Source organism: Anarhichas minor, unplaced genomic scaffold (assembly GCF_050575085.1).
Source record: "Anarhichas minor isolate MPS153535 unplaced genomic scaffold, ASM5057508v1 ptg000046l, whole genome shotgun sequence".
NCBI lineage: Eukaryota > Metazoa > Chordata > Actinopteri > Perciformes > Anarhichadidae > Anarhichas > Anarhichas minor.
Genome location: NW_027466492.1, coordinates 1,227,002 through 1,239,330, shown reverse-complemented (window position 1 = coordinate 1,239,330; position 12,329 = coordinate 1,227,002). Strand labels below are relative to the sequence as shown.

General features: G+C 41.7%; 1 protein-coding gene and 1 long non-coding RNA gene across 2 annotated transcripts; one reads left to right on the top strand and one right to left on the bottom strand.

The window, feature by feature from the left end:
• The first annotated feature begins 26 nt into the window (after nt 1-26).
• On the top strand, nt 27-11,846 carry LOC142971469 (pannexin-1-like). The gene is made up of 8 exons (XM_076112005.1): nt 27-163; nt 1,898-2,118; nt 3,171-3,286; nt 3,933-4,120; nt 5,134-5,412; nt 5,517-5,739; nt 8,031-8,286; nt 9,615-11,846. The coding sequence occupies exons 2-8, from the start codon at nt 1,938-1,940 to the stop codon at nt 9,746-9,748; spliced, it is 1,377 nt and encodes a 458-aa protein (XP_075968120.1). The 5' UTR covers nt 27-163; nt 1,898-1,937; the 3' UTR covers nt 9,749-11,846.
• On the bottom strand, nt 6,770-11,213 carry LOC142971470 (uncharacterized). Its single transcript, XR_012959348.1, has 3 exons — nt 9,622-11,213; nt 7,524-8,244; nt 6,770-7,267 (listed from the first exon to the last, which is right to left on the bottom strand). It is a non-coding gene; the product is annotated as an uncharacterized LOC142971470 (long non-coding RNA).
• Nucleotides 11,847-12,329: the final 483 nt, after the last annotated feature.

The window sequence follows — 12,329 nt, the reverse complement described above, 5'->3', positions numbered from 1 at the left end:
AAGTTTTGTGTCTCACAGGAAGAATACTGAATTGAGCTTTTCGAGGTGTCTCGTTATTGAACGTCTAGTCTGCCACATCGTTTAAAACACATATTAGTTAACTTTCCCGCTGAAGAAGTTGTGTAGAATTGACACATACAAGTTGGCGGGAGCAGGTCGGTAGGTAAGTTCATTATCTGGTTTTGCGGTGAATACAAACGAGCGCTAGTTTGTTATGAGAACCACGGGTGAGTGTTAAGTTACTGCTTTAACTGAAGTCATGCTAAAGTCTGTTTATTACGGGCGTGTGTTGATCCCGCTCATAGCTAACGTTAGTTAAATAACGTACTCAAAGTTAACCTAGGTTCCAAATGATTTATTTTTTGTTGCGGAAAAATGTAATGAATTAAAGTGACTATGAAATGCTACTATACATGCAAAAGATGATGTTGTGGGCAGACAGTCATGAGTTGTTTTTGATAAATAAGCTCACATGTTTCACCACTTTTTAACCTCAAAAGCAGCCAGAGCTGCATCACATTACTGATGAGGACTGACCGGCTGGACAACATCACACAAGGCGAACAGCCACAGGTCTATTGTGTCTGCACGTTTAAGATACCTGAGAATACATCAGGCTGAGATTCAACTACTGTTGTTAACTGCAGCTTCAAGTTCTAATAGGACGAAGGAAAGAAGCCAGGAATCAAATGAGGTTATCAGATTTCGAGAAATATGTATCATTAAAATTGCAACAACAAAAAAAAGTGAAGTGAAGTGAAACATATAATTGTCTGGACAAAATGCACGTGACCCTAGAATGATCATGCATGAGAGATAAGGTAAATGAGGAAATGTTAACAAAAGTGGAAGAGATTTGCCATTGTTGAATTTCTAACATATTAAGAATATAAATACAAGATTAAGATGACTTTATAGACACGTGTGGCTCTTACTTCGAGGCTATTAAAGCGGCCATCGTCACAAAGTTAGTGAACATCGTAACCATCAAAGTAATGCCGCTTTCATTTAGGCTGAAGTGGGTCAGAGTGTGGGGAAGTACGCAGCAGTGTGGTATCATAATCTGTGGTTGTCTACTGTGCTTTACCTCAAATCACCACAGGCTGTTTACCGGACGCCTTGATTTGCATTCAACAAATTCAATTTCCCTGACCAGCCAGAAGGCAGAGAGCTTAAGACAGTGTGTCAGGAGGATTAGCACAGTATAACGTATCCCCATCTTTCATATTGTAATTTAGCTTGGGCGAGTACTTTTACTACTACTACTTCTGACATCAATACTTCTGAAATATGTGTTTATATTTATAAGATACTCTCGGGTGAAAGGAATATATTCCCGATCAGTTCCAGACCTAATTTAAAGTAAATTCACAGGTTCATTCTTACTCAACTCGTCAATCTTCCTACATTTCTTACTTGCAGAGGTCCATTTTCAAAAATATTTAGGGTTGACAAATTACAGAGCGTCTTCTCCCACCGGACAAAACATTTGTTCCTCTATAAAATCTTTCGAAAGAGTCTGTAAAGACCGTTTAATTGCTGTTTTAGTTGTTTTCCTCAAGTATCATTGCCAATGTACACACACAGGCACTCATAAACATCTGCACACACATTTTTTTTGCTTTTTGTTGTTGATAATGTATTGTTATTGTGTTATTATATATCTGGTTCAAATACTTTGCTATCAATAGGATGTCGTCCTAACTTATGTGTATTCATTTGTACATTATTTAGGTGGAAACAAGCCCAGTGTGTTGTCTGCCTCCTCCTGCACCGTGATTATTATTCGTTTGTGTATTTTACATTGTGCAAATGAAATAATCTAAAACTGAACAGAAACATTTAAATATCATACGCAGAATGAATATCTGATGCTTCCTAATTTTTGTGTGCGCAGGTGTTATTGATGCGCCGCCGGTTAACAGAAGAGCGGTGAGATGGCCATCGCCCACGTGGCCACGGAGTACGTGTTCAGCGATTTCCTGCTGAAGGACCCCAACAATGCCCGGTACCGCAACGTCCGGACGGAGCTGGCCGTGGACAAGATGGTGACCTGCGTGGCGGTGGGCCTGCCCCTCCTCCTCATCTCTCTGGCCTTCGCTCAAGAGGTTTCGGTCGGTGAGTGGGGGGGGGCTGGAGTCAAGACGTACCGAGTCCGTTTTCGTGATCAAGATCCGGGGTCAAGTCTAGGTCCAGTCCAGAGGCTTATTTCAGGAAGCTTCACAGTAGTTTCAGGTTAGGCTGATCGTAGCCTGGTCATGTTGGTCGGCACAGCTGCTGGTGCTCTAGATCAGGGGTCTCAAACTCATTTTCACTCCGGGCCACATCAGCATCATGGTCGCCCACAAAGGGCCGGTTGTAAATGTAACTACTCGTAACATATTGTTAAATAACTGTCTCTGCATTTGATTATTGTTTATTCAAGTGTAAAAATATTGTACATGCAGTTATATAAATGTAAAATTATATTTAAGCACATTTGTTATTATAACTTAAATCCTTTTAATTTAGGGTTAAGAAACCCACATTACTCTATCAAAGATCAAACTATTAAAGAAAATAGCAAAGACAAATATCAAACAAGTTATTACAATAACTTTGTTCAAAGCTTAAAATCCTTTCAAGGGTGCGTTTGCACAATCCCACGTGAAGTATTTCATGTGTTTTAAAGCCACGTTCAAAGTAGTCTTCAATGTACTCACAATACATTTCCATGTCAAGTGTACAGTAACCAGCCAAAGAGCTGCTTCTGTGTGTTTAAGTATCTCGTCATTTTGACTTCTATCTCATAATTTCGACTATGGGGATATTTTTATTATCAAGTCTAACTTTTTTTTTGTTTTTTTTTTGCTGGCGGATTCGCGGGCCACATAAAATGACGTGGCGGGCCAGGAGTTTGAGACCCCTGCTCTAGATTAAAGCACAGAGCAGATATCCTGAAGAAAAACAAACATCTTACTCCATCATTACATGAACTTTGAACCTTTTTAAATACATTTAAGAGGTTCAAAAATGTCTTAAAATCCAGCAATTTCAAGCAGACGAACAACCTGATCTGTTTTTCTTGAGAGAAGTCTGCAGATTAAAATGTTAAAATAATAATGATAGAAAAAACCAACTACTGTGCTTCATTTCTTCCTCTTCCTCTTCCTCTTCCTCTGGTGTCTCAGGTACCCAGATGAGCTGTTTCGCTCCGAGCAACTTCTCCTGGAGGCAGGCCGCTTATGTGGACTCGTACTGCTGGGCGTCCGTACACACACACACTCTACCTCTGTGGCTGCACAAGGTAGGTGTACACACACAGTTACAGTTGCTAAACTATGTGTGATTGTTAGACAATAGATGATGACATTTCAATTCTGCCCAGGTGGCTTCTTGTTCAGTGATTTTTAAGGGCGCACTTGAGGATATCGTTATGAAGATGTTTTTGGCCTTAAGGCGTTGTTAGGCGTGCGTCTCTTTACATTCCTAAAAAGGATCTGACTGTAGAGACTAGAACAGCACAGCTAAGTAAAGTGCACACACACACACACAGTAAAGTGGAAGATCATTTACAGCTTGGTATCCTCTCCAGCTCGGGACAGCTGGGATAAAATATTTGATTGCACGTTTAAATGAGCAGAGCGCTGCTTTCGCTTTCACATTGTGCTACATTCCTGCTCATGTGCAAATCTTTGCATCAAAATAAGACTCAGAATAAGGCTCTTCTTCACCTGAATTAAGATCATTTTCGTTTGTCTGTCTGCTCTCTGTTAAAACTTATAAACTTTATAACAATCGTCCCATATCAGCTAAATACAGAACAGGGAATCCTGTGCTTTGGTGTGGACTCGGACAGCTGTTTGTCTGAGTTTGCATCTCTTCTATCCACCGTTGTACGAGCAGGAATGTCATTGCCTAGAATATGATTTGTTACTTACTCTCCTCTCCAGTTCTTTCCCTACATTCTGCTGCTGGTGGCCGTGCTGATGTACACGCCGGCGTTGTTCTGGAGATTTTCCGCGGCGCCCCTCCTGCAGTCAGACCTGGGCTTCATCATGGAGGAGCTGGACCGGAGCTACAACTGCGCTGTCACTCTGGCCAAACGCATGGACACCTCAGGACTGCTCACCCCAGACGGGTACGGGGGGGCCTGGAACACCAGCTTATTACATGCAATTCTCTTGAAATCAATCCTGGACTCGACCCAACTTGTTGACAGAAGCGCATGCACACACATAACTTTAAAAAATGCAGGGTATTTCGTACACTACTGATTATTTAAATGTCACCACACTGGGACGGTGTTAGGCCTTCTCCCCACTGGTGAACTGTTCCATAAGGACTGGTATTTTGTGTATTGGCTTGTATGTGTTTACTGGACTTTACAGATAAATAACGCCCTTCAAATATGCAGATGAGAAGAAGATCCTCAGAGTTTAATCCCGGATATAAAATCTGACTAATAAAGACTGCACTACAAGAGGGAACTACGGTTAGAATTCGAGGTGATATGTTTGTTAATGATTTGCAGAGACGTGGACTTCTGAGGAGGAAATATGAACTTTTGCTTCCTTTTTAAAGATGCTCCATTTCTCTTCTCTTGGTCTTGCCATAGTTATGTTGGGATCTGGCAGGAGCGTGTTTGAAGAATGTAATTCTTCCTTCTGCAGGTTAGAGTTGGTGGAGTACAGGGCAAGTTATCCGCTTCTCCTTCGGATCCAAAACAGTCTATTGTTCGACCAGAGAATTTAAAACTATTCCTAGGTTTTCTTTAAAGCATCAATAATGTTTGCGCCCCCTTGAATGCAAATAGAATCGTGTGGGATGGCCCAGAGCTGTAGGTAGTGCAGATTGTTATAGTCTAACTGACGTCAGGGCCGTAGCACAGGGAGCCCCTGTGGTGCCTGTGGCCCTCGTCCAATGAGACCCCAGTGTTTGGTTTGGACCAAAAATCACACATAGGTGAGATTTAACGCCTCGTGGGGTTTGGTGTGATTAAACTCAAATCAGGCTGTTGAACTGCCAGGTAGGCCCAACTCCCTTTGTTCCAACCATATAATGAAGTCCCAACAGTTATTAAGTTAATCAATGAAAGCGCTTCATCATCCTCCACTGTGCTCTCTCTCTCTCTCCTGTGTTCTCTGGACCCAGCGACCCCACCGAGGGCTGTTTCAAGTACCCGCTGGTGGAGAAGTTTCTGATGACCAAGCGTTGCTCGCGGTCGATGCTGCTGCACTACCTGCTGTGTCGCGGCCTGACTCTGGTCACCCTGCTGTGCGCCTGCGTCTACCTGGGCTACTACCTCCGCCTGGCCTCCGTCACCGACGAGTTCAGCTGCGAGCTGCGTGTCGGCCTGCTCGCCTCCGACCCGAGCGTCCCCGAAAAGGTGCACTGCAAGCTCATCGCCGTGGGGGTCTTCTCTTTGCTGAGGTATGTGTCGTTGGTTATGACTGAATGTTTGGATTTGAGGTCATTTTTAAATTATTTTTTATGATAGTAGAGGAACTCCTCGTCATACCTCCTCTCCTCTCCAGCCTCGTCAACCTGGTCCTGTTCATCGCGCTGATTCCTGCGGTGATCTATGCCGCCGCCCGTCCCCTCTTCTGCACCGGACACGCCCGCTTCCTGGAAACCTACCAATCGCTGCCCACCGTGAGCGTCCTGCCCAACCCCGCCAACCAATGGGACGATCTCTCTCTGTATCTGCTCTTCCTGGAGGAGAACGTCAGCGAACTGAAGTCCTACAAGTACATCAAGGTGCTGCTCGTGTGTTTGTGTGCCAGTGTCCAGGGCTGTGTCCCAAATCCTCTTCATTTACCATTTAGGTCACTTGTATTACTGGCCATTGTTTTATTTCAGTGTCAGAACTCTAAGAAATGTGTGCTCCATATGATGATGTCAAAAATCCCTACATTGAAGCAAACATACTCTGTGTTCCAAAGAAACAGTACGCCCAAAAACATACTATGTCAAAAGCAGGATGTTCTACTGCATCTGGTTGCATTTTGCAGCATGCATGCTATTCTGGCCCACAATGTTTTGCGCAGCAGGTATATGAGCAAGAGGGTCGAAGTTCAAGATGCCATATTTTTAAGGAAGTAGTATGACCCGATTTGAATGTGTACTACGTGCAACAGTACGTACCTTGTAAGGGTGGCTGCAGTAACAAAAAAAGGTACGCGATTTGGAACACAGCTATAAGCTGTGTCTCAATTCAGGGGCCGCATCCTTCGGAGGACCTAGCCTTCGCGATCTACGTCCTTTGAGGACCGCGTAGGCTAGACCTGCGGTCTACGAAATGAGACGGCCTATGCTACAGAGGACTTCCTGTTTGCGTCAACAGCTGTTCCCGCGTCAACAGCTGTTCCAGCCCCGCCCCCCCTCTTGCTGCTCATATATATGTATATGTTTGTATGTATGTATATATGTGTGTGTATATATATATATATATATATATATATATATATATATATATATATATATATAAATACATTAAACTAAAACCTATTCAGTATATATACTGGAAAGGTTTTAGTTTAGTGTTTGAATCAGTTTTTTATCATATATTCAATAATTAATTCATAGATCTTTTTCATAATATTGTTTTTCTATATTAATAATCAGTTAATTAAATCAGTTACTAATAACTAATTTTCAATCAGTTATAGTTCTTGTAATTAAATTAATTTATCAATAACTTTATTTTATTTCATTCACACATGCATATTGCAATCCTAAAGCAGAGGAAATCAATCAAGATAGTTAACATTAACAGCAGCAAAACAAATGTCAGCAAACGTGTTTATTAACTTGTAGTAACACATGTGCATATACTTTATATTTTTTAAATAAGTTGCCCCCCCCACAGGCACATTTTCTCCAAAATTGTCCAAATCACATTGAGAAAATGATGAAAAGAGAAACATTTATCAATAATGTTCACACAGGGATGCAAACTTAGAAGATTGGCACATTTTACACAGCAGAATATATACATATTCACATATAAATCATTTACATGGATGTCTTATGTCAATTTAAATAAATTAAATAAATAGGTGACAGTCACAACTGTCATCTCTGTGACAGCAACATGAACACATGAGAAGGATCTACTGGTTGTCTTGTTAGTGAAGGCTTTGTACAGGATGAGAGCTCATGTAACTGTAACCTTAACTTAAGTACAGGATGGTCAAATGGAGATATTACAAATGGACTAATGTCTTAATTCAAAGCTACGGTTGCTGAATGTTTGTCCATCGTTCTCCCCTCAGCTCCTGGCTCTCTGTAACAAAATAAGAACAGAATCAGCAAAATACTCAAATTCAGTGTATTCGTGTAGTTAATCTCAACGTTTGAAACGTTACCGGACTTAAAGTGATATTTCAGGTTCACAACCTGTCTACCTGAGCTCACGTTGGTCCGTTTATGTACATGATATAAAGTATAAATCATCTGTAAAATCATCACAAACTCAGTAAGATATTATTCAACCTCTGAGGTTTGAAAGTGAAGTTATTAAGTTACTTTACAAGGCTTACCACGGTCGGATCCAGGCAGCCGAGCTGCCGGTAATAGCGCACCGGCACGCAATGCATCTTGGGATATGGTGGGCCGCGAAGGATACATCAGATGTGTCCTCCAAATCTGGGACCAGAAGGCTGCATTCGTCGGCTGCATTGAAGGACTCTTCAACGAAAATGCGAAGCGCTGTGACGCAACGGTCTACGAATGCAGCCTCCGAAGGATGCAGACCCTGAATTGAGACACAGCTAGTGTGTAACATGTGCACTGCTGTCTTAACAATCCCACAATGCACTGGGTCACATCTTAGACTTGTGAAATTAGTGTCAGAAATCTCAGTTCACTTCTCACTATAGAGTAAACTACTGAGTGTCTACATATATATATGTGTATAAGGTTATAGATACTTCTTGTTATTTTCTAGGTTCCCACCAGTTTTGATTTTTGATCAAAATCTTATTTTGTTGCCAGGCTACATCCTCTTTCTATTTCTTTAAATGTCCAATATTGTTTTCTGACTGCAGGTGTTGGAGTTGTTGAGGAGACAAGGCGAATGCTACGGAGAGGACTTTGATGCCATGAGTCTGCTGCAGACTCTCTGCCTGGTGAAGATGGACAGTGTGGATGGGAGGAAACCCGCCGGTGCTGCGAGGAAACAGGATCAAGTGAAGACGAATGTGGCAGAGTCCGCCGGCAGCCCCACAGCGGCTAAGAACAGCTGCAGAAGTCCAAACTCAGCTGCAGGAAACAAAGACAGCCAGACTGAAACGGAGATGAGAGGTGAGTACAGGTGTCCAATGAAGGATTTGAAACTCTCTGCTGTTGATCAGCATAGTTCTGTCTTTAGTGATGGTCTGAAATTCTGTTTGGACTGTGGATAGAGACGTGCACTAATCATGGTTAATTTTTTAACTTTTTGTTTGAAGGACATGCTGAGGGAAGGATGAGAAATGATTTTGCATGCCTTTACCCAGAATACAAACAGTAGGGGTGTAACAATACACATATTCGTATTGAATCGTTCGGTACTAGGCTCACGGTTCGGTACGCATTACGAACCGAAAAATACGTTTGAATAATACTATTGCATGCTCAACATGGCAACGTAACAGACAACGTGCTGTCTGACACGCCCACCACGGAAGAACAACATCTACCCTGGTGAGGGTACGTTTGTTCTGGGAGGCGCGCTATGCTAAACTAGCTTAGCAGGAAAACCAACAGCAGCACACACGCTACAAACTCTCCCCGCAGCGTTTAGGCAGCTACTCCCGACCGATTCAAACAAGGCTAAAGGTACATTTATAGCCGCGGATATGAGGCCGCCCTCTGGAGTGGAAAACCAGGCAGTACGAACATACTTAATGCTATTGAGCCCCGTGACACTACTCCTTCACAAGCCCATTTCTCCAGACCATAATTCCTGCTTTGTAAAAGAAAACAAAATCCCAAACAGAGAATCAAGTGTCCGAAGCTCCCGCTGTTGCTCTGACAACAGACGGCCGGACGTTACGGACTACACAAAGCTAGCTGACTGTAGCGACACTAACAGGCCGATGTCATTAATCTAGCGTCTCAGAAAGCAACGGCAGTGCAGCGGATCTCTGGCCTCCTCCAGAGATCAGAGAGTGAGTGACCTTCTTTCACAGACGCACAACAGCAGCCCACGTGTTAAAGACTTCCTGTACGCAAATTAATCCATCATTGTTCAAATTAGAAAAAGAACAGACGTTATGATGGCATTTCTGCTGTATTGAACCGTGCCATACCGAACCGTGGCACCACTGTATCGTATTGAACTGAACCGAGAATTATGTGAACCGTTACACCCCAAACAAACAGTAACGATTGACAGCTCATCATGTAACAAAATAAAGTTTTACGTTGAGGGTTCAGTTCCAGTTTGGATCAGAGATGATTTGGATTTTCAGAAAAACAAATGGGCAGTATCTAGTATCTATATTTTTTTGTTGTTGTTTTATTTGTAGTTTTTGGAAGAGTCACAAGCTTATTGGCTATCTCGGAAAGGTCAAGACTAATTTAGTCGACTTCTGTACACAAAATCCCAAATGGATCCGTAACACATCAAATTATTGCTGTATTTTCAGAGCTCACCTCGTTGCTGCCAGGAAACAGCGACGTAACGGGCAGCAAAATCAGTGAGGGGGAGACTCTCCGGCAGCGAGCGGTGTCACCAGCTGCTGGAGACCTGGACAGAGTGTGTGTGGGGGGGGGGTCCTGAGTGAAATAACTTCCCCGCCATCCCACGGTACGTTCACAACTGACAGCCTTCCCGTCCTGATGGAGGGATACAAAAATGGGATGGGAGATTGAAGCACCATCATCATCGAAGTTCAAACTTTTTAGTCCTTTTCTTTTAATGATGTGAGTTCTTTGTTTTGTTTTTTGAGTGGTTTGAGAGGCAGATTTATTTTTTGTCTAGCAGCTCGAAAATAAAAAGGAGGGAGTGAGCAAGTTTATACACACTGGAAGGCGACACTCATCTTGGTACAGATTTCAGGAATCGTTGACTATGTTTACCTGCACACTAATATTCTATTATTAATATTCCAAATTTGATACGGGTCATGTAAACAACATATTCAGTTATTATTTCAAATGTGGCATTTTCTGATTAAGACGGCAGATATTATTCAGGTTTTAGGAGCATTGTTAGGACATGTATGGAGCACATTCACATGTGCATTGAACACAAACCAACTGGCCAATCACTGGGCCAGAGATAATGAAAAACCTGCAGCACGGTGACGACGAGGGTACACCACGGGAGCAACATACTGCAGTTGGAAAAAGAGTCAAATTTAAGTTTTATAAAGGATGCAGATGTAGTTTTTTTTTTTTATCTGAGTATGCACCACTGCATGTAAACAAAAATATGAATTTTATGAATTCATTTCCATTAGCCGTGTAAACAGCTCAGTAGATATATTGTCTTATTAGGAATAAAGGACTGAATATTTTCTTCATGTTAACGTAGTCGTCAAACCATGAAGGACTAATCCCAATTTATTTTTCAGCAATCGGTTAAAACACTGCAGTGCTAAAATGCAACTGTTCTGCCCTATGAATTATGGGATATATGATGTCATCAGACTGACTAAATCTACAGTAAAGATTGATACACATTTATCAGGGATGTGGGTTTCTTTTTGAGTTTTCTTTTCCTGATCCCTAGAACTGAACAAGTTGAGCGCCCACTGGATATGTTCTCTGTGAATATTTAAAGTAAAAGCAGTTTCGTGGGTATGCAGTAAAGGTTGTTTAAGGTTAGGCAGGTTAAATTGTGAAGATTTTAGCAGTTTTTATTATTTAGAAAGTGTCTTAAAACGGACACCATGTGACAATTTCAACTTTAAATTGTCAAATTGCAGTCATGTGGTTTTCTTCAATGTATGTATTTGCATTTGTCATTATGGGAGAATGTATTTTTTTTTGAGATTATCAATTACATTTCAAGACCCAGTCATGGCTGTAAAGGGGAATAGCACTCTGTCTGGAAAGTGATACGACGAGGCTCTGCTGAAACACCAACCTGTGCTCAAACATGTCACATTGGGGTTGTGGGTGTTTAGTTCTCCGCTCTATATTCAGAGGAGTGTTCTCAGTTTTTGCAGTCATTGATTGGATTATCTATACAAGGTGTTTAAACATGTGGTACAAATGCAGGACTCTTTTATTGAATGTGACTTTTATCGGCTTTTTTGCCCCAACAAATATGGTACAAGGCTTTATTGCTTAATGTTTAACAAATGCATGATTTCTCAGAAATGTAACAGCACATCACTGGTAATAATAATAATAATAATAGTAACTCTGTTTAAGGTTGAATCATTTTGTCAAGAGTTTACGTTCTTTATGGAGTTCAGTTCTCTCAACCTGGAAGTAAATTCATCGTGCTTGTTTGAATCTCAGGGGTAAAAAACGTCTCAACATCGCACGTGATTGTCTGTGTTTACGACTTCTTCCACTGCCTGTAAATACGCACTGCACTAAGTGGAGCATTTGAAGATTTGTTAGATCCCCCCTTTACTCAATGCATTAGTGTATGTTTAACAACTGATCTGCTGTTTTTTCATATAAATATTGGGGCCCCATGTCTGTGCAGTGAGCCACTTTATTAATGTAAAGTCTTTGAAGAAACTGATGCTTGTTTGTGTGTTGTGTTGTTTCCAGTGTTCAATTTCTGAGGTGACATTTTGATGTTTGGAGCTGCTGTTGGTCATGTTTGAGAAGGCTTCTGATTATTATACTCGTAGGATTGCCTGCAGTCTGAGACATAAATACAGTTGATATGAGGTTTGGTGTTACCTTCAGGCTGATCCGTAAATGTTGCTTTCTCTCCCGGTTTTAAAACTCAGAGCCCAGCCATGTAAGTAACGACAGAAAATCTTCATATATAAATAAATACATAAACAGGGTAAAAGCACTCATGAAGCCCTACTTTTAAAGCTGAGTGTAGACAGTGTATTCACAGCAGTGGGTTACCTAATTAACACAGAAACATCACTACTGCAAACCTGTGTCTTGTCAGTAGATGGAGCCACTTCACCTCGTCCTCGCCAGAGACAGCGTTTCTCTCCTGGGTGTCAGATGAAGATGCTCCTCCACCTGTAAAGCCTGGACTGGAGAGACACTCAATTTAGGTGGGTTGAATGCAAAGAAGTGATTACGTTCAATAATCAGTTAGTAAAGACAGAGACTAACTAAAGGTAAAACTTCTTTAAGCAGCCTAGTCGGGATGGGGTCTAAGACAGGTAGATGTAGATATTGTCAAAAGTCAACTGGTGAAGGTGGATAAGAGA